This window comes from Musa acuminata, chromosome BXJ1-5 (genome assembly GCF_036884655.1).
Source record: "Musa acuminata AAA Group cultivar baxijiao chromosome BXJ1-5, Cavendish_Baxijiao_AAA, whole genome shotgun sequence".
Taxonomy (NCBI): domain Eukaryota; kingdom Viridiplantae; phylum Streptophyta; class Magnoliopsida; order Zingiberales; family Musaceae; genus Musa; species Musa acuminata.
This window is the reverse complement of record NC_088331.1, coordinates 37,585,481-37,609,077: the sequence shown is the minus strand read 5'-3', so window position 1 is coordinate 37,609,077 and position 23,597 is coordinate 37,585,481. Positions and strand designations below refer to the sequence as shown.

The window sequence follows — 23,597 nt, the reverse complement described above, 5'->3', positions numbered from 1 at the left end:
GTATTCTGCAACACAATAAGAAACGAACCCATTCCCGTACCCTGGACCGATGACCCAATGAGAGCCCACGTGGGACCAACCCGAAGGGTAAAGAAATGAAACATGTAATTTTGTTAACGCATGCACGGGACCCGGATTATCTACCTGTCTTCTTACTGGACAAATGGCTCGTCACGTTATATGTATCATGTTTGTCCTCCAAAGAATACGTCGTCAAGATCTCTCAGCAAATATGAAAGAAGGCAAGAATTCTATTCATTCATTTCTTTGCTGGATCATTATCAGGCATTATATTGCAGTACAATGAAAGCAAATTATGGGAACAAGATGAATTCAATGGGACGAAAGAATGGGCGGCGAAGAGGCTACGTATCTTAGCTCAGTTTTGTTTCTTCCCACCGGTGAGGATACGTGATATCTGCAGCCCTCGGCTGAAGGCCTGGTTGAAGAGCAGCCTCGTCTGGAACTCGGAGACGAAGGGGAACCAGGCGAGGACGGCCACCGGAGAAAATATCGTCAGCCCCATCACGTACTCGTACCCCCTCGCCAAGGCCTTGACGGAACCCCACAAGCCCAGCCCCTTCACCAGTGGCCTCAGTGCCTGTGATATCTGCAACATGACGGCCACAGGAGGCGACTCAAATCCTTGATCATGTCTCGTCTATAGGTCTAAGAGCGTTAACAAGTATAAACAAATAATGCAGGTCTTGGATTAACAGGTTTGTAGCAGCAGCAGCAGTTGGCTAAGTAGTTCTAGAAATAGACTAGAGATACGTATTGATCGAGAGAGGATGATGCTTTCACCTGCAGTAGCGCCCATCCTGTTGGCATGAAAGCGAGGAGGCTGGCGAAGATGTCACCGACGGTCAGATTGAGAAGGGTGAAGAGGATGACTAGAGTTCCGATGAATCCCATGAACAGGAGCAGCTTGAGAAGCCGGAACATGAGCTGGAAATCGGCGCTAAATTGCTTCCTGCCCATCGACATCACCTGCACAGAGGAGATCTTGCTCAGCACAAACAAAGAAAGGCTACAAATATCGGCTTCTGAGTGGGGAATAGCTTACCTTTAGAATCAACATCACTGCTACGATGACCAGCCAGGACAGGCCATACACCTGATTAATGCAAGAAGAACATTAGGAGATGCATATCAGCCGATTAAGAGCACTTCCACCGCATGAAGTGCCATAATACTTGTTAATTCTGGTCTTCCAGTTGGGTCTTTAGACTAAGCATAGATAACATAGAACAGTAAGCTTAAGGTGTCTGAAACACTTACGATGATGCTTTTGTTGGCATTGACAACATTCAGGTGATACACGATCCCATATTGGAAAAGGAAGAAGCGTAGAGAGAGAACGATCTCCCAGAACCGGCCTAAGAACCCTGTGGACTGCAAATGTTCTTGCTCTTCATCCCACCATGATTCCCAACTCTTGTTTGCCGGCACACCAATTCCTCCCCAGCTGTTTATCCATTTGATCCAATCATCCCAGTCTTCCACTATCTTCTGCCATTCAAAGCCTGATGGGTTGAAAAGGAACGGTGCAAATAGCCAAGTAGCCACTAGAAACCACATGGATGAGGTCAGAAGAAAGTAAGCAACCGAATCTGTCACCGCGGATCCATAGATCTGATAAGCTATCAGTAGTAACATCAGCTCCAACCCTTTGACGAAGTGGCTCCTGGAGTACATTCTGTAGTTCTCGGCAAACTTCACATGCCGGACAACGAAACCACGTCCGGTTGCTCTGTATTTTGCTCCACCATGCAAGACAGTGCGTCCAAAATAGTGCGACTTTGTTCCAAGGGAGAAAGTGAAGAAAACTGAACAAAGCTGAAGCTGCATGATGATGAAGTCACCAAGGGCAGTTCTGAATCCTCTTTCAAGTCCAATCTCCATGACCATTGGTAAAGCCATTAGTAAACCTAATTGAACTACGGACTGAGATGCCATTGCTGACTCTAGAGCTTCGTTCCCTCTCTTTCTTGCCTGGGTCACAATTGCACTCTCCAGCCCACTCAATGACAAGTAAAGCCTTCCATACAAATAGGCATAGACTATAATTACAACCACCTGAATATTGCACAAGAAAATAATGAGAAATAGATGTTCACAATAATGAAGCTGAAAAAAGCTTCTAGAAAGTAAAAAAATTACTCACTCCTCTTTTTGTTGAGCTCTGATGAAAGAGACTCCTTTTATGATAACTTGATGAAGAAATAGGTTTTTTTTTTTCAAAAGAAATCCAATTTCTTTCTTTCTTTCTTTTTCGAGTTTACAGAAGATTTGTCATATAATGATAGGCACTAATAGAAATCTGACTTGTAAGAAATGAAATAGAGGTTACCATTGAACTGATGTAAAATCCAACAGTTGTGAAGTAGCATGACAGCATTCTGAAGAAGTCAAAACGATGTCCCAAGCGATAGATGTCTCTGCTAAGTATTTGCTCTCCATTGCCACAGGCCACTTTTGCTTCAAACAATGAGATTTGGTTAAGTCCGACATCACGGCCTTTTCCAACCTGGATGTATTCATGATGTGTGATATTTCCACGCCTTAATGTTGAGTTAAAGCCTAAGATTCAAAGAAAAAGTTAAGTAGGATGAACAGATGAAATTTATTGGAGCTAATAGAAACGACTTGAGAGGAACATTACCAGCAAATATGTCCTCGCTTAAATTGATCCCACGAGATGCCTTACTAATACCACCTCTTGTAATATGAAAAATCCTATCAAATACATCTGGATGACCATAATGAAACCGCACTCTGACCAAGTAGCCAAAATGCAAAGTCAGCAAAATAAGTTTCTGCTGGACAAACAGCTAGCAGGAATAATTGAGGTTCAGTTAAAAATTTTGACAAAGTAACCATTTTGGTAAAAAAGAGGTCAAGATTTTTGATATCAAGTGATCACAAAGTTAAATTCATCGGCTTAATCTAAATGTAACCAGTGGTGTGTATTAGGCCAAGACACCGGTACATATAGATCCTTTAGCTACTCATGGATCTTATTCAGCCTCCAAAAGCTGCTCAGAGCACAACAAAGATCATTTTGGCTGCATATCTCATAAACCAGAACCCACCTTTCTAGTGACTGGACGAGAAGCAAGTTGCAAATATATAAGATCAAAGAAACATATTGATCAGACATTACCAGAGAGATTGTAGAGCCGATTTAAAGAAAATTCTACTTTTAAAGAGATTTAACCAGAGATATTGTGTTACACAAAGCTCAATGGTGAGAAAAAGATTATGTAGCCAAACTCAAGTAGTTAAGATATAATCTTGCTGTTTTAAGATTTAACCAGTAAAAAGGTTTCCTCATTGCAACATCACTCATCAAGATTAATAATAAACAGATATCATAATAAAGAACCATCAATGGATATGATGTTATGTTTTTCAGAAAAACTGTATCACTATATGTATATATATATATATATATATATATATATATATATATGTATGTTAATGTTACTTTCTATAATCCAGATTCCAGAACATGGCTTTGTGGCATATCAAATACCTCAGATGAATTGAATAAATGCAAAATATCTCTACTTAATGGATGTGATGGGTGGGGAAATGGATGAGTGCAGGGAATACAATGGGAAACAAATAAACTATTTACTAATTTGAATTTAAGCAGAATAGTTAAGAGAGTAAAAGAAGAATGCAATGCAATTTCTGTTAGAAGGAAAAACTTCAACTTCAGGCATGAGCTGATTGTGATGAAAATTGAAGTTACATGCAAAAATGTAGTTGTCAAGGATACATTGATTAAACAACTAACAAATTAGAAAGTCAGGTTCTAATTACATGCACCATGTGAAAAATGGTGTGCACAAAATCCATAAACCTATATAAGCATACAGGTCCAGCAGCATATTGCATGCTTAAACAGAAAATCTCAGATAAGAACTAAAAGGCTGCAGGATAATGCAGAAAAATAAATAATTTAAAAAGAAAGGTAATGAGCATACTTTAATGGACTGGCAAGGACCCTCTGTCCAATTGTTACAAAACTGGTTTCCTGGTTTGACATAAACCATGCCAAAGAGGACACACTACAATTGAAATTTTATTATTAATTTATTAGCTGATATATCGATGCATTGGAAAAATAGAGAACATGCTATAACTACTCATGTGACTTTACCTTCCTGTAAAGATGTGCTCACGAACACCAAGAATGGTAGGTTGATGCAGTCCATGGTCTTCATTAAATTCTTCCAGAAGGTTGCGCATTTTAAGTGCCTCTTCCAAATAATTGTCCTGAAAAATTTGTAAATTGTAACTCAATATTAGTTAAATGCTATATGGATCAGCTGTCATTCCAGAGATTCATTATTACTTGATTCATATCAATAGTCTGAAGAGCTTCGCCACGAGTGAAGATTATTGCATGGTTTTGATTTTCTGGTTTTCCTTCACCAATTTTTGCTGATCCTGGTAATTTTATTCGGTATATTTCCTTGAAGCAGAAAGATAATATGTTAATCTTTCATGATTCTGTTCCTAAAATAGATGAATTGAACTTGAAATGCTGTTACCTGGTCACGGTTGTCAACAGCTTTTACCAGCACAGAGTAATAAACCTTCTGAACCTTGTCACCATCTCTTTCTTCAGCTTCATCAATATAAGCAACACGAAGGGAAGGGTAGCTGCATTCATGAAAGAATCATTTAACTTTTATTACAGTACAGATACATAGATATATGCATACGTGAAAGTGAGATGACTGTTGGAACTTTATAAGTTTCACATTTCTGGACAAGTCCATTGATTTGAACTTTGGACAACATAAGTTGAAAATGCCCTCTAGGCTCTAACTACACCATTCTCTAGATTAATTGACCCATCAGTAAAATATACTCTGTGACCACTGAATTTTGACAGCATATAATGCAACCAGTGAGATCGCATGAGGAAATATCTCCAATCTCAGCCATCTCTGTTTTGAAGATATCTTATTCATAGTATATATACCTTTAGCATTATGGTGTTTTAGGCACTTCCATGAAAAGCCTAAATTATTACCGACCAGCAATGTATAATAACCAGTAGCTCAGTGGGAATAAGGTTGCTATTATGTTTTTGGCTCAGAGGAACAGAGGAGATTTTAATCAGTTATACTTTTGATCTACACGTCAGAAAAGTTGAACCATCATATGAGCTGATTTTAGCTAAAATGTATCAGCTTCTCATATAATACATGCAATAAAATACCTGTTGGAACATGTAAAACCTGCATTCATTCATTTGTCTAGTCAACAAGGATTTATTTTTTATTCTAATTTTAAAGATATTTCTACATGCAATTTCTTTGAGATGCTTCCTGATAAAGAATCCCAGAGAAACCAGATTTATAATCGGGACTGGATTAAATGGGTACCAGCTTGAGTCAAAATCAAGTGGATTATGTTACCATTGTAGGTCTTGATGTAAAAAATTCTATATGAAATTATCTTCTAGTTTCAGATATATCATCCTGATGACCATTTGAATGACATTTATCAGTGAGGTTCAATTTGAATTCTCAGGAGACATACTAATTGCAAGTTTGAAACTAATGTAACTATTTCCATATGAAATGTTGATCTTGATGGCAGAATATGAACACTAAACACAACAAGAAAATCCAAACAGTATGTCAGCTTCGATGGAAAAAATGACATACTTAACCATCAAGTTCAAAATGTCTGTTGCACGGCGATCTCCTGACTGTTTCTGGTTTCCATAAATTTGGCAAGTAGCAACATATGTGAATTTCATGTCCGCTATAGCCTCAAGTTGAGCAGATAATGACCTTTGGCTCTTCTTTTCTTCCTCTGTTGGATCAGCAACTGCTTTGTATCCTTCTAGTATTTCTGCAAAAGAATGATGAAAATCAGAGATTATCATGAAGGAATACCACATGAAAGATCCTTCATCTTTACAAGAAAAAGGTACTAACCACATTCTTGAGCCATGTCAAGAAAGGCTTGAAGTTTCAAAGCTCTCCGGTAGTACATCATACCCCTAACTGTATCACATGCATCATATGAAACAGATCCAAAGTGCTACTTAATCATAACAATTTTGAAGTATATAACAAGATAATTACCAGTTCTACAAAGTGTTTGACCCCTAAGAGAGGCCCAATGGCGAAGTTGTAGAACATTCTCCTCATTTGACCAAACCTCACTTTCTCGGTTGCAATTGATACGTTCCATAAAGTTGTTCCATTCATCTATTACAAATCATCAATTGCATTAATTTAACAAGGGAATCAAGAAAAACAATGAGGGATCAGTTCATAAGTTATGAAACCAAAAGGTTATATTTCAGTATATCCAGGAAAGTAGCAAAGATTAAAACCTGGAAAAATCTTTTGCAGGTAAAATATGATAGAGACACCATCCTCATTCTCTAAATCAAGGTCATTTTTGGAAAAAACAGTCTCCTCACTGTAGTATGGAGTCATTACACTGCCAACCCACGTGAAATCCATGAACATAGTTAAATACATTGGAAATTTGACATAATTACACAACTATGATGATTTCAACATGCACAAAAGATTATAGCTCCACAAAAACTCAGCTATGCTTCCCAAGACAAATTATGGAATGGTTCAAGTATATATTTCAGCAAGTTAGTTTTCTCACTGAAATAATCTGAATTTAAATAAGAATGGCAATTGCATCAGGCAGTTTCCACTAATCAGTATTATTGTGCATGGTTGCCCAAAAATGTCAAAGTAAATTAGTCACTGTTTCACCATCTTTCAAATTTCACTCATCAGCTTATTAAATGACAATCAAGTGACTGCAATAATGCACCACAATATTTAGATTTTAGGATATGACAGGAGACTCTTATCTGTGAAAACGTTTAAGTGGATTAGCATCAATCTTTAATGTAGCCTTTTAATGAGTATCCATCCGAAAATTTTCAGATGATAACTCTTCTAAAGGAAAAACTACTTAAACCCATAAGTTTTTACAAAGTACTAATGAAAATTCAAATACCATAAAAGTTGTTTCTGCTATAGATGGATAATGATTAGATATGAGAATTTTCCAGGTCCATGATCCTGTGTCTTTTTTTGGCTTTCATACAAACAAGAAATCTCTAGACCTATCCGGAGAATGGTGTAGGTGTAAGTTCTATGCTGTAGTTGACTTTTGCTGTTGTTGAATTCCACACTGGGTACCATACATTACAGTCAGGTGCATACCAGATTAGCACAGTACCCTGGTACAAGATTGCAATCCTTGATATAAATAACAAAATCATAGCAGGTGAATTTTCTCATTTCTCATTTCCCAAAAAAAGATAAGCAGCCATCCATGATAGTTTATCCGACTATCAAATAAGATATCACATAAAACCATAAGTAACAAAATGTAGACAAGAGAAGCTCTGGATGATTATTGATAATTATGTACCAAACCTGAATGACAGCATTTTGCGAACTCGGGGTGCACGTGGCATCTCCATAAATAAAGAATTTGTGAAGAATGCTATTCTTCTACGAGCTTCAAGGTTTGTTGGCACATCTACTGCAGATTCTTTTACTGTCAATAGAAGATACAACCTTTTAATCTGCAACAATATAGAATATCAGTAGCTTGTCTTCAACTGAAGAAAATCAGATGACTCATTATATTGATATCTACCTGTTCTTCCCAGTGTGCAGTAATTACAGGTGGAAATAATATTGCAGGTTTTGAACCTGTACCAGCAAATAATTGTCTTCGAGGCACTGAATCTTTGTTACCATGTCCAAGCTCAGCTAACTCGCTGACAGCAGAAAGGTCAAAAGCTAATATCAGCCTTTATTATTTTTTTTTTCCAAAAGATTTGACTAATATACTCATTAGGACATAGTTTTATATAAAAACACTAACTGGATCTCATTAACCATCATATCACGGGTAACTACTTCTAGCAAGTCTTGCAGCAACAACACGACCGTATCACGCTTAGATGCATCACCCTCTTTCTGCAATATGGAAAGAAAAGTATCTGTCATTCCATTCAACTTAACAACTTGGAAGCATAGAGATAGCAATTACCATAATTTACTTGAAAATACGACTTACCAAGATAGCTAAAAGCTCCACAAACTTATTACATAGTATTGGTACTGCACTCATTCTAAATTTGCTGAGAAATGTGTTCTTTGCAATGTTGGCTTCAATTTCCTTAATAATTATGCCAATTATCCTGTTACATAATGTCCAAGATACATTTCATTAGATCATGACACCAGATTATCATTTTTGCAAGAATACATGTGATACCCATTGTGTAGGCAAAAACCAGCTTATCATCTAAGACATAATTCTTCACATAAGGGATATAGTTAGCTTCAATTTCTATAACTAGCATGCCAATTTTCCTGTTAGATAACATGCAAGGATCATCATTTTTGCAAGAATACAAGTGATATCCATTGTGTAGGCATAAACTGGCTTACCATCTAAGACATCTTTCTTCACAAAAGGGATATAGTAAGAGAGATTTCTAAATATATATATAGAAATGTAACATGAACAAATTCAATCAGACATTCAGAATTCAGCAAATATCAGACATATTGCTGCCTCAAATTAATCTATGCGACAATTATGCCAGCCATAAGCTTTTATTCATAGATGTATATCTTCCATTCCACATCCATCAAATCTCCTATGATATTCTTAAATAAAACATCCTATCATATATGTTAATCTGATATTGATCCTTGATTTCTGAAAGTCCTGGTCCTGTATGGTGAAAAAGAAATGTTGCACATATTCTATATGTTATGACTTATGACAATAATGGAACAGTGCCTCTGATCTTCTTGTCACTGCCATCAGTCCACTATGTTTGTGGATGTAAAAGTGGTATATTTCAAAAATGTGATTTCATCTTATAATAGATTATGATCCTGTCAGGATATGTCAACATTTAACAGCATAATATGTGACTTCTTGGCTGTCTAAGATCTGGTAACATATAAAATAATCTATCCTCCACAGTTTTCTAATATGTCTATCATCTAAACACTCAAAAAAGAACATCAGCAAAAGCTAAAGACTCCTAGCATGCAATGACTGAACACAGTCTATGATCAGAACCAGGATGCATTCTTGAATCTTGAAAATAAAAAAGAAAACAGATAAAGGTATGATTCGAACCTTTTCTCATTTTCCCCAACTACCAGAAGGTTCAGAATAAGTTTAAAGGACTCATAACATTCAATAACAACACATTTCATATACTCATCCACACAGATACGTTTCCAGAGATCAGAGTCCTTTGATTGAAATTGGGCAGCCATATCCAATGCCACTGGTATCTGTCTCATAATTTGATAAATTAACAAATAGGAAACCTCAAAATTAACAAGAATTCAAGAAGCACTAGCTGAGTGTTGACTAAGACCTTGGTAGCAAGTAGGAATGGTGGCCATTGAATTACTTTCAGGCTGGGATCCGATGAGTAAGGAACTAGCAAAAGATCCATCTCCCTGAATTACAGAAACAAAGCAGTCTGAATCTTCCAGAAAACCAATTAACATGTATTGTTTGAAAACAAAGGAATATATGTCAGCTTAAGGCCTTTCCGGTCACTTATAAGGTCCTCTTCTCGGAAGCTACATATTACTTCATTCCATAGCTGAGCAAATTTTGCTGCCTCAGTTCTCTTGCTTGGAGGGACCTAAAGTTTTGCTAGGTGTTAGATATATGGGATCAAAACTGCCAATACTTTTGAGACAATGTACTCTATAGTTGCAGGAGAACCTCTGCAAAGCGCTTTGATAAAGAGAATCCCCTGTTGCGAACTTTCTCAGATGGTACAAGACATGTGTTGAAAGCTCCAGGCAACGAATGGAAACGTGACCTCAGCATGCCCAGTGTCCGTATCTACAAGAAAATAAATATAAGGCTTCAGATGTCAAAAATAATTTAGTATCACAAGCAAGGTTCGCAATACCGTACAGTACCGGTATTTCGATCTGGGCTCGGTACCGGTACAGTACGGTATACCGAGCTGTACACCCAGGTGTACAGAGTACTGTAGCATTGCTACAGTGCACAGTACACTTCTACAGTCTACAGTACATCGGACCGGTAACAATCGGTCCGCGTACCGAAAACCTGTCGGACCGGTACGTACCGCCTGTACCGGATGGTACGGCTCGGTACGACAGACCCTGATCACAAGAAATCAGATAACATATAGATAATAGCTTTGAACTTTAAAGTGCCTCAGTATGAATCACTAAAAAAGGTTACATCATTTACCTGGCTATTAAACTGCATAAATCTATGAATAAAAAAATAAGATGCCTATAAAGACAACTTCTTCAAAGATTTTATAAGGTGAACATGATTATAAACCATGACCATTTATGAGAGCTATAAATTACTTTAGGTTGAATATTTGAGGAAGTGCCAGAAGATGACAAGTATGATGCATCATATACAGTATCAGTGCAAAATGTCTGCAACTAGCAAAGGACATACTCAACTCAGAACTTCTGAACATCTCCAGATTATTAGATCATAGCCAATCAACATCTAGAAAAGATTGCAAATGACTCTAATAACATGTATCACAAAACAGAACCTAGATATGTGATGGAGACAAGATAACTAGTTATTTTTCCTTAACGGATTATGATGCCCCTTCTTTTTCCATAGACGGCAACCATCCATGTTCAGTTTCTCATAGATGCATGTAATGTATTGGGCCATATTCCTCTAAACCACACTGATAAGTTTCTGAAATTTTAGTCCTTGAAGAATTATACTTTAAAGATGTCAGCTATCCGATAAAGCCTTGTTTGTTGATACCAAGATCTCGGGATCAAATCTCGTCTTCAGTACTTATCTTTGAAAAAAAAAAAAAATTTCTTGCTAGATATGGATGAGTTGTTTAAGAGAGAAACATTGGTTCTCATTTCTCTTTACTATCATGAAAAATGAAATTCATTGATTTCAATCCAAGGTGTACAGCCATGTTTTGATCCACTAGACTGGATCAAAATAATGATCAGCTTCTGTCCATCATATCAGATCATCCAAGGAACTCTATAGGTCTACCTTTATCAGTCCATGGGAATGCCAAAAGCTTGTATTGTTTCCATCTCCTAGCCAATACTTGATACCTTTTCAAGTCTGTTCCCTCTTCTTAGAATAGCCTTCCATGGAACAAAAAATGGGGACTAATGATAACTTTAATGGCAAAAATTAAAATGAAGAAAAGGATTAAGTTTCTTTTCATTTTTACAAATGAATATATAAGTCAAAGTATAATGAAACTTGAGAAGTTGAGAAATTGAGAATAGCAAATTAAAGCACACAAGAAACAAACATTTGAGAAGAACCATCAGACCAAGAAGATCAGTCTTTGAGGCTTGTCAATCAGCTAAGAAATATAGTAACAAAATAAGATAGACATCAAATATCTAGGACAACACAAATCCAAAAGCAAAGAAAATGAAAGGTTTTGAAGACAAAGAAAACAAAAACAAAAAGAATGTTCAGTCAAAATGGTGAATGAAATGGCAGCTAGAAATGCAAACTGCAAATTACCTGCTAGTGAGAAGTAATGAGGCTTTACTTGCCAGAGTAATATATATATTTATTTGCTTACATAAGATAGACCTTCTTAGAAATATTTTATAAGATTACAGAAGGAACAACTACTAATTAAATAAAATAAATAAGCAATAAAATGATAATGTTTCAACAAATAGTTTGATTGATTGATCAACAAAAGTTGCATATAGAACAAACAAGAATATCTGTATATCAAGTTTCTCACCTCTCCAAGTCGACCAAATGCTCCAGAAACACCTCCATATAAGGTAGAGAAAATTGCATACCATATTTGAGTATCCATAAAGTACACCTGCAAAAGACGTAAAAGGTCATATATGATTTCTAGTTTAGGTTAAACGTATAGATTCATGGAATACGAAATTGAGAAGTGATGATCACAATAGACCATGTCTCTGAAAAGTGAAAATTGTATCTAGACATACCAAAATCACGGGAGCCCATAGTGATACAATGGCGCCAAAATTACCAGAAGCTGCATGAACCGGAAGCTCAACAGCTTGAAAATTTTCAATTGAATGATTTGATGTAAACTTTAAAAAGGATGAGCTTCATTACCATAAGGGAAAAATTCATGCCAAGCATAATGAACATTGTGAACATTCATTATATCCTTTGTTGGCTTCATAAGGGGTTGTATCTGCCTTATGGTAAAACATGTTAGGAGAAAAGTATGTCCTCAAATCATCTTCTTGCTTGATATCATGATCCTTAGGGAGGGAACACAGAAGGCATATATTACCTGCATATAATAACTGAAGGCAAACTTGGAAGATAACAGCAACACCCAAAACAAGGTATACCTTGAAAGAAACAAGAAATTCAGATAGCAGTTTCACACAAGCAAAAAAGCCCATGTATCCAAAGACTGGCTATTCCAGATAAACTTACTTGAAAAGTGCAAACTGACTTTCATGCATGCCACGCCCAACATAAATTCTTGGCTGAGAGACAAATGACAACTTTAGTTGATGAATAAGCACATAAAAAAATGGTATAGTCTTTTATATCCACTTCTATTAGGTGTTCCACATCATGTTACTATAGATGTACGTATAGCAAGGAGAATTGACATGATATACACCTAATGATACCATCACTTATAAAAAAAGCATAATCAAAATTGACTTATAGCAACAGCTGTTGCAGTTAAAAAAATGTATGTCTTCATCAATTGAATCTTCAAAAGATTCTTAGCACACACCCAGTAATGCATGACATCCATGCTGGTCTATGCCATGTGGCACATATACTGCCAAGATGGCACCAAAATGGGGCTCCACGTGCCAAATCCTAGCACTTTGTCAGGCATGGAACTTCTGCCAATCAGCACAAGTCCTACATCTTTATATGGTAGTAGATTACTGGCCAAGCCATGCCAGTGAAACTGAATTCTTATTCATGCCTGTATAAATATTCTAGATTATTCAAGTCATGTAATCTAGAAAGTTTCTTTTGATTTCACAAGAAGAAATGAACAATTAGGAGATTGATATAGTAATAACTTACAACACAATTAGAGGCTATCTACGTATAAAAGCTAGATTTAAGGGCCAAAGAACATTATACTTGTTAGGTAATACAAATCATACAATTTAGTAAAAAATGTATAGCTCAACCACGAGAAAACCAGTGGCATGGTGGACACTAGAACTGCCCATGAGTGAGGGATGGATCAACATAAAATCCATATTGGGTTCTACCATGTTAATGCTCAAAATTCATATTATACAACAACAAAGGCGTAAGTTCCAACTATTTGGGGTCGACTATATGGATCTTTTGCCACCATTGAGATCTATAAAATGTTATATATTTAGTTTAGTTCAAAGTACTTAAATCTTTATTTATAATTTTTATTAAAGTCTTTTAGGTCTTCCTCTATCTCTCCTCGTACCACTAACATTAATTATTTCACCTCTTCTAAATGCTGCGTCTGGAAGCCTCTTAAACATATGCCCATACTATATGAAATGATTTTATCTTATCTTATCCTATATTGAACCGATACCTAATTGGTCACGAATAAAAATATTATTTTTTCTATCTTTCCTAGTAACTCCACACATCCATCTTAACATTCTCATCTCGACAACACAAACTTTTTGTATATATTGTTTCTTAATTGAGCAACATTTAGATTCATAAAATATTATTGGTCTCACAATTGCCTTATAATTTTTCTTTTAATCTTAAGGGTATCTAATGATCATACAAGACTCCTAACGCTCATCATCATTTTAACCATCTTATTTTTACTCTATGAATAATATCTTCTTCGATCTCTTCATTTTATTGAATAATTGATTCAATATACTTAAACCTTTTACTTAAAAGGGTTTCCTTGTCTATCCAATTTAATTATATTCTCCTGTCTATTCCTAAAAACACTAAAATTATATTTACTATATTTTATTTTTATATTTTATATATTTAGAAACCGTTAGTTTCTAAATCTTAATGTAATCCTATATTTATAGGAAACTCACTAGACACACTCCCTATAGTTCCAACTTCTAACACTTATAGCTACATTTTCATACATATTTTTAATAACATCAATATAATTAGTAGATAAACCTTTCTTTTCTAAAACCCACCATAATAAATCTCTAGGAATCCTATTTTTTTCTTTACATCAATAAAAATCATATGCAAATATTTCTTTCTCTTTATTTTTCATTAATTGTCTTAATAAATAAATAGTTTGTATGATTGATCTTCTAGGCTTAAAATCAAATTAATTTTCAGAGATATTTATTTCAAGTCTTATCCTACCTTCGATAACTCTTTCCCAAAGTTTCATAGTATGACTCATGATTTTAATTCTTTTATAATTTGAATTATTTTTTATGTCGCCCTTATTTTTATAAGTTAGCACTAGAAAGCTCTTTCTTCATTCATTAGGCATCCTTCTAAATCTCATGATTTTATTAAATAAGTCACTTAATGAAGCTATTCCCTTGTCCCCTAAACTTTTCAAGACCTCAATAAGGATATTATCAGGCCCCATACTCTTAGTTATTTTCATCTTCTTTAATACATCTTTTACTTCACTAAATCTAATTTTATGAACAAATCAATGAGTATTAAATCTACCATTATTATTTATCATCAAATCTAAGTTCTGTATAGAATATTCATTAAATAATTTTTAAAAATAATTTTTCATCTTTCCTTAATCTTATTATCATTAACAAATATTCTTTAATCTTTGTCTTTAATACATATAATATTATCTAAATCCTTATACTTTCCTTCCATAGTTGTAGCAATTCAATATATATCTTTTTCACCATCTTTAATACCTAATTTATTATAAACATTATCATAAGCTTTATATATTGTCATACTAATTGTTTTTTAACCTCTTTTTTAGATTTTTTATATCTTTTAATTTTTTTATTCTTAAAATCTTGTTAATCTTGACAACATGATCTTTCAGTAAAAATTATTTTTTAATTTCCTCGCACCACCACCAACTCTCTCTTAAAATTACACCTCTATCTTTAGTTTCACAAAGATTTTTCTTTATTAAGCTCCTAATCTTATTAGCCACATAGTCCAAATAATACTAATATTATTCTCATCTAAGTTCCAAGTTACCTCCTTTTCCATCCTATTTTTAAAAGTGTTTACATTATCATCTTTAAAATTTTTAAAATTCATATTATATTTAAAGCAAAACCTTTATAACAAAGAAATAGCATGAAGTCTTGACTACATGACTCCCAAGAAATTGCAGCAGCTAGAGCTTGTTACATTGTCCTTATTTTTTAAGTAAATTGCATATGCTCATGGTAGTCAAGAAATAAATGGACACAAATTATCACACGTTTGTTACATCAAAATAATTTTATTATTAATTCTAAGTAAATCAACATCAAGCTCTTTAATTTAAAAAAAGTAAAAGAAAAAGAATCAACAACCAAAAATGTAGAGAAGAAAATGAAACAAATATATTTATGTACCTGAGACCACCACAAGAAAAACCGGATTATATGCCAATCTGAATTCTCTATCCATCTTCGGAGCATAGGAAATATGAATATAACTCCTGTTAGTAAATTTGGCAGCAAATATAATGCCACAGCCATGATATATAAAGGTGGTACTCCTTTTAATTGATGAAGCCATTGTGTCAGATCTTTCCAAGGCAAACTTATCTGTGATGTTGAATCAATATAGAAAAGAGGAAGAACTATAACCCATGCAAGACTAACTAATATTTTGAGAAAATTTCTCAAAACATCAGTGAATTTCCATCTGTGATACCCAGGAAAATTTAGTACAAGGTCAAGAACACCTAAAATGAGAAAAAGAACAGTAAGGTCAGCAAAACGAACTATCATTGCTGCAGATGAAGAATAACACAGCAGTGGAAACATTTTTTTTATTGCTAAGCATCTCGGATAGCCTGAAAGTTTGACAAAAAATGTAAGTTCAGGAGGAATATATTGCATTATTAGACAATATTATTAAAAATTACAGAAGAATCAAGGAGTATAAAATGATTAGTGAAAATTGTTTGATATAAACTACTGGCAGACAATGTACACGAGCTTTCTCATAAAAGTCACACAGTTTGTTTTACTATTTCTTGTGCTATTTATGCAAACATTTATATCAAAAATCTTGCTTAACTTTGAGTCTTAGAGTGATAGGTAAATATTTGTTTAGGTTCTCTGGCAAAGCAACTAGATATTCTTTTCATCATTTTGATTAATTGAAAATTTGGTTGATCTATGACATGGATGAATTTGTTATTAAGTAAAAATTTGGCAATATATCCATGATTAGGACTACTGGATCATTAAGGAGGTTATATACAAAGCCAAATTCTTCATTGCATAGCACACTACTCTAAAGCAAGTAGAATCCATAGCTACAATGTTTCTAGATAACATCACACAAAGAAAATTCGTAATGTGAAAGACCCAGAAAATGAATCTCAAATCTCTGGAACAGTGATAACAAATTATTATTGTCATTTATAGATTAGCAACTTCTAAGAGCATCTGTAGGTTCTTAAGGGACTGACTGACTGACCATGGTAGAGATTGGGAAGGCTAAAAGTCAGTCTGGAATCTTAATATTCTCCTTAGAATCAAAATATTCCTTTGGAGACTCCTATGAGGACGGTTGCCTACCTCCTCATGTCTGTCCAGTGTCATTCATTGTTATATCGATCATTGTCCTGTATGCCACTGTGGAATGGACTCTACTGAACATATCTTCTTTTCCTGCAACCTTGCTAGATCATATTGGGACTTGCTTCAATCCAAATTAGGATACAGATTCTCTTATATGCAGGATTGGCCTAATAGGGACCTGTTAAGGTAAAGGGATGATTGGGCTAGTTCTGTCTATGTTAGAATCAGCACTGTTATTGCTTCCTCCCTTTGGTTCCTTTGGAAGAACAAAACCTACTACAAGTTCAGGAACCGCCTCTCCCACCCTCTTTCCATCTGGTTTAGAGTTTTGTCTTCCCTTAAAAGCAATGATTACCATTCCCAGCTACCTGAGGACACCTCCTCTTCCCCCTCTAATCTCCTGCCAACCAACAGTTCTTAAGCTTACTATACTGTCTACTGTGATGGTTCCTATTCTAACTTACACACTATTGCAGGATCGGGATTCTGCTTTATGGACCAGCTAGGCACTACCATCTTTGAAGGCAGCAATGTCCACCAAGCATCAACCCCTCTGCAGGCCGAGTGCTGGCCGATTTGGGATGCACTAAACAAAGCCGCTCACCTGAATCTTCACAACATTGTGGTTAAGAGTGACTCCATAGAAGCTGTGAAAATTTGTAACAAAATCAGTCCTGTACAGTGGTATCTGCGTAGTTTATGTCTTGACATATTTAAACTGTCTGAGGCTGTGGATGTGTCTTGTTTTGAGCCTGTAAACAGGGAAAACAGTGTTATTGCCCACAATCTTGCCAAACATGCAAGGCTTTTTTGCACTCCTCCAGGCTCCGAGGAGTTCTTGTAATTTTGGGGACCTCTGCTGTCCCTCCACTTAATTGAAGGTTGATAATTTTCTTTTTTTAAAAAATTCATGTCAGGAATATATCACACATACAAATAGGATTAATTGCATAACAATACTTATAGCTTCTTAAGATTAAGAGGACTATCTACATAGTATAAAGAGTTCATACTTTGGAGGAAGCGTAGAAGTGCTGCTGTGATGAAAATGCTAGATAACGAGTATAGTGTATCTTTCTGAAATATCTTTGTCAGTGAATAATCACTCCAGGCCATAATAATCATTGCCTAAATATGTTCCAATACTGGATTAGTTACCAGAGATTAAAATGTACAATATTATATGTGACCTTTGTAATACCTGTAGTGCCAATACATAAAAGGTCCACATGCGATCAAAACTTCGGAAAATGTTCCAAAATGTTCTGGTCTCAACAAAATTTGATTTCCCCGTGCTTTTATTAGAAACTTTATGAGATGAACGTCTTGCCTGCAAATAGATTTAGCAAGGTAACAGTCTCATTGGAGAAATTGATTCAACAGTTCAAATCATGAGGAGTTCTAGATCTACCTGGACTATGGGCCTTGATTCCCGTATATATTTGAAGAAATCTCCATCATCCCTCATAGGCCAGCCCAAGGAAAAGCAATCAACAGACCTGATGGCCATGCAATTAACACCAGAAACAAAAGAAAATAAAAAATATATTGAACTATTGTGCTGATATATTCTTATAAATAATTTCTTCACAAACCAGAAGTATTCATTTAGATCATCATAATTGCACCAAGCTGAATGTGGGGCTTTTCCATTATTGCTTTTTTTAGCTTCCTGGAAAATAACATCATCACTTAGTTATTCAACTGTGCGTAATTGTTTATCTTTCATTATGAACTTTTCAAGGAAACATACCTTTTCAATCACATGATAAATTGGACTAATTACTTTCTTCAAGAATGCTTCATCATCTCCCCCATATGAAGGCCTAATGTTCTCCCCCGTCACAACACTTACATTCCCAGTTAAAAGACCTTGTAGCTCATATGCCATCTGAAACTCATCAGGAATCATTTAAGAAAGGAACACATGAATTAAGAAACAACAAGATTATGTCAATCGAAGTCAAAAACAATAGCATCTTCAGAATGGAAGTCTCACATTATGGAATATATAGGACAGGCATTCTGGCATGAAGCGAACATTGGCAGCTTCACCCCAGATAAGAAGAAAGAGGCCCATGTACAGGATCTTTCTCTGCTGGATTTCTTGGGGTTGTAAACCTTGTGCTATCCTGAAAAAATTTACAATATTAACTATTGTATTGAAACATTTGAGAAAAAGGAACCAAAATATTTACACAACAATACCGTAAACTATGTTTCCGTCCTAAGAATTTACACCATGTCTTGTAGTTCTTGAATATTTTATTCATAACTGCATCAACAGCTCGATCATCCAGCTGTGCCATGGAATTGATTTAGCAAAAGGCTAGAATTTTATATGAAACAAAATAATTGTATCAAATGTGCAGTAAATGAAGAGAAGGTTTCTAACTTGTGCAGTTAAGACATCCTTTGGTAATTTCTAATACTAATAGATGCATGAACCCGCATGTTGAGCAATAATTAAAGTAGAAGCCAGATGTGACACATGGTGAATTACTGACTCAGAACCTCACTATAAGACTTACAAGTCATTTAAGAAAGTCCTAGTCCTCGTCACAAGTTTGATTTTGGTATAACACATATTACAATTTGCATAAAATGAGAGGCTACACATATAAGTGATTTCAATGATAAACAAATGTTAGCATGCATTTTTTATCCTTCTACTTTAACTAATTTCATAGACAAATTTTGTAAATCACACAGTTTTATGAATAACACAAGGATTGAGGTGATAGGCATAGATTGGTACATATCATGGCAGCATAGATCAATAGATCGCATGAGCATGTGCTGCATCTGGTGAATGTATATAAGAATCAGAAACTTGCACATGTGAGTAGATTCAACTGCATGGTTTGTGTGGCAAATACAACAAAATAGTCAGATAAAAAGAAAAAAGGATGCAGCACATTAATCTAGAACAAACTCTGTGTGGGCTATCTAAATGGATGATGTATATTCAAAACCATGGTTTGATGTTTTGGGTACTAGACCCAAGTCGATTCCTAGCCAAACTGGTATGGGTCTGATGCATGCGAACACACCAACACATGGTACGCTGGCACATGTCATCGATCTTCTTTTAAGAGTTGAGAGTTTAGACAGTGTTGGGAGGTATATGTTGTGATCCGTACTGCCGACTCGATAGACCATCTTACTGACATGTATGCCTGAGCGAAACGTAGAACCATGTTCAAAATGGCCTGTAGATTAATATCCTTGGGATGCTGACTTAAGAAAGACTTGCTAGATGCACCAAAGAATGATGTAGATGGCCAATAAGTACTAGTACCATGCTTATCTCAGGAGGATACCATGCATTTAGCTCACAAGGGAAACTCTTAATTTTAAAACTAATTGGCAAAACAATGGAGGAAACCCATAAGAAGCAGTTGAAGAGTCCAATTCATATATAAGAACCAACTATGGACCTAAAACAACTCACAGAGACTCAAGTCATAAAAAACTCGTCAGACTGGTACATACAGATTGGTATTTACGGATCTAACCAGGAACCAGAACCTGGACTGAGCAATTTTATCCAGTCTAGTTCAGAACTTTTTTAGTTATTTAAATTTTTTTTAAATCTGGAAAGCTGTTGACAATTGTCAACAGCCCTCCTCATCCTCCTCTCCACCATTGTTTACCTTAACCTGCTCAACATATTCAATACTTGTGCCACCAGCAAAGATAAACATAGCAAATTGTTGTCAACATCATGTTTCAAAAAAACCAGTCAGACCAGTTATGTACCATTTGGTATTTACTGATCCAACCAGGAACCGGAACTGGACTATACAATATCATCCAGTCTAGTCCAAATTTTTTTTATTTTTATAATCTGGATAGTTGTTGACAGCTACCAACAACCCTCCTTATCCTCCTCTCCTTCACTTTCTCCTAATCCAGCCAGAAAGAATTTTGTATGGAAAAAAAGATAAATGCATATTGCTCTTTGAAAAAGTATCCTAATGTTGTAAGATATGTTGGACTCTACAACTGCAATATAGAAGAAAGTAAAGGAAAACCATGATATGGAAAGCAAATGAGACTCTTACGGGTTCAATAAGGTGGATGGTGCAATTTATGATTCCAAATGCTATTTAAAAGAGCAAATAAAACCAACAATATATCAAAACTTTTGGTATCTAACTCAACATATTTCACATTCAAAATTCATTGATAAACCAGGCAGTTCTTCCACCTTTTCCAAGCGCCATATACCTCTCACAACTTGTAAAAATGAGTTCATTTAGCTCATGTACTGTAATTTAGAAGGAAGCAATGTGTACATGCCTTGTTAAGAGGTTCAGGCTTGGGTGATAGCCTTATGTGAACATTGGCAAGGAGCAAGATCAAATGTTCTCTTTGATTCCTTACATTGTCTCTCTGGAGATGAAGAAGCATTAGCAGTGGTAAATGGCACCAAGTTTTGTCAAGGACAAAAGGCAATATATAGTTGCTTATGTTGTGGATGTTTACCTGAAACCCAAACATGACTCTTAACCAGTCAAGTAGATCCAAGTCTCCTGTTTTCTGTCTTTGCTGATCAAAAGAAGAAGGCCAGTTCAAACTTCGTGTGTTCCTCAAGGCTGTCACAGCCGCTTTAATCTGTCAAAAGTAGATGATATGTTAAAATTACTGATTCTTTTAAGCTAGCACATCAAAATATCCCTTTGCTGCTGACACTGCTCCCAGCTAAGAAGGTTACGACTGATAGAGACAGTTGCAAGAGGCAAAGTCCTTGCAGTCCCATATACCTCTTCAAGCTGCATGATGCACTGCGAAGCACCAGCAGCATCCAAGGGAAGGATGTTGTACGGGACATAAATTTCCGTCTTTTCTTGGACATCTTTGGCAGCAGCGATAATCTGTTCAAAAAGCACCAAGGAGGCGGATGGAAGAACAGTTCAACTAGCACAGGAATAAAACAATCAAAACAATTATCTCGACGAAACGAACCTCTGGAGCAACTTCTTCGACTTTTTCAGTCTTGTTAACAGCACAGAGGACTTCAAAAAGGACACCGGCGGTTTGATAAGCTTTCCCAAGTTGAGCTCTGTCAACAGGAGGAACACAAATCTACATATAAAGATCCGAGGACGTCACGAGCATCAGGAACAGATAGTGGGGGACTCAAGCCACGATTACCTATCTGCTTGCTCGCCCTGGTCCAGAGCACGGACGTAGTTCTCGTAGTACTGCTGATAGAAACTCTCGATTTCTCGGGCATCACTCTTCTTCACCCTTTTAGCAAGACTCGGTGTATTGTCCTGTAATTTTGAACTCAGATTATGCTCTCAGAAAACATCACGACAGCCAATGATGCACATATGTCATCGGAAACAGAAGAATCATCGAGAAAAAATGCATCATTCAGAACATGCTCTCAGGACGAGATTACCCAAGAGACAATGTATTGTATGCAAAACTTGGCAAACAGAGTTCAGTGTGAGACACCCCATAATCCAATCTTAATACCAGGATTGCAATCTTCAGATTCGCATAGATGGTCGGATAAGGGATGAATATTGAGCAAAAGGCACTTAATTTCCCAGGTTTGAATCCAAAAAAACATATCCGGGTTCCCATTAGTAGTTCCGAACTGCGAGCTTTGACAACGAGAACACAAGCAAAAAGCGCGGATGACCGGCGACATTGAAAACTCGTTGCAAAAGCCTTCACATTTGGGTTAAGAAACAAGAAATCAACAGCAAGAAACGTCAGTCTCCCAAACATTGGGATGGGAACGACACAACTTTAATCGGACTAAATTGAAATCAAATTAGGGAGGGAGTTTTCAGCAGAAATCAGTTGCGCAAGCAGGAGCTGTTGCTTTAAGGTTCACCGACACCAATGCTTGAGATTCGCACAATTATTCATTACGAATCTTAGGGCAGACGGGATCACCGACGACATCGAAAACTCGTTAGAAAAGCATTCACATCTGGGGAAAGAAACAAGAAATCAACAGCAAGAAACAAGATCGTTCATCCGGAAACGCCAGTCTCCCAAACATTGGGAACGGAGACGACACAACTTTGATCGGACCAAATTGAAATCAAACTAGGGAAGGAGTTTTCAGCAGTAATCACTTTAAGATTCACGAACACCAATGCTTGAGATTCGTACAGTTACTTATTACGAATCTTAGCGCAGAAGGGAGCGGTGATCTTACCCGCTCGAGGCGCTGGAGGAGGGCTGTCTTGAATTGGCGAACGCCACGTCCGCTGGAGCTGGGATCGACTCTGTGGGCCTTCTCGAACGCATAGAAGCGACCTGCAGGACACCACAAACCCAAACACAAGCAGCGTCAAAAATATCAGATTCCTTCCATAAATAAGCATTAGAGAAGAGCCGTCGACGGTCTTTATTTCCCTCCGTGTGGTTTCTTCTCCCGTGGCGGTTCGATCGAGAGAGGGGGATGGAATGGCGAGAGAGGAAGAACGTACACAGGTAAGCCACGCGGGGGCGCTCGGCCTCGATCTCGGAGGCCACGCGGAGGACGGGCGCGATGCTGGCGAGCGACGACGGCACCACCTCGTTGTCGAATACCTCCATCGAGAAGGTCGCCATCACGGAGCTCCTCATCGAAGGCCGCCGCGACAGCCCCTGCGGCCCCGAAGCCGGCCCCGCCACCGCCGGCATTCCCGAGGTAGGCGCCTTCTCCCCGCCCGCCATTTCCGCGATCCTCTCTCCCCAAGGAGCACTCCTATTCAGTGCCTCATCTATATGAGCCGATCGGAGGGCAGTAGTGGATCCTAGGAATATTGAATCCCTAGGATTTTAAGGTAACTATGGCCGGAGCTCCACCTGCCG

General features: G+C 36.6%; 1 protein-coding gene across 1 annotated transcript; it reads right to left on the bottom strand.

Annotated features, from left to right (window-relative positions):
• Window positions 1-233: 233 nt before the first annotated feature.
• LOC135674170 (callose synthase 5-like) lies at window positions 234-23,597 on the bottom strand. Its single transcript, XM_065183725.1, has 42 exons — window positions 23,231-23,597; window positions 22,957-23,057; window positions 21,930-22,051; window positions 21,741-21,837; window positions 21,539-21,649; window positions 21,261-21,389; window positions 21,075-21,167; window positions 18,978-19,069; window positions 18,769-18,901; window positions 18,523-18,660; window positions 18,365-18,441; window positions 18,181-18,268; window positions 17,971-18,099; window positions 17,783-17,897; window positions 15,588-15,922; window positions 12,508-12,560; window positions 12,359-12,419; window positions 12,175-12,256; window positions 12,042-12,091; window positions 11,822-11,908; window positions 9,793-9,915; window positions 9,603-9,709; window positions 9,434-9,518; window positions 9,187-9,347; window positions 8,104-8,227; window positions 7,909-8,003; window positions 7,678-7,801; window positions 7,452-7,603; window positions 6,374-6,483; window positions 6,120-6,245; window positions 5,970-6,038; window positions 5,694-5,883; window positions 4,566-4,677; window positions 4,367-4,486; window positions 4,172-4,287; window positions 3,996-4,079; window positions 2,666-2,778; window positions 2,354-2,583; window positions 1,282-2,079; window positions 1,067-1,117; window positions 805-990; window positions 234-610 (listed from the first exon to the last, which is right to left on the bottom strand). Exons 1-42 carry the CDS (start codon window positions 23,457-23,459, stop codon window positions 380-382), a joined length of 5,829 nt encoding a protein of 1,942 aa, XP_065039797.1. The 5' UTR covers window positions 23,460-23,597; the 3' UTR covers window positions 234-379.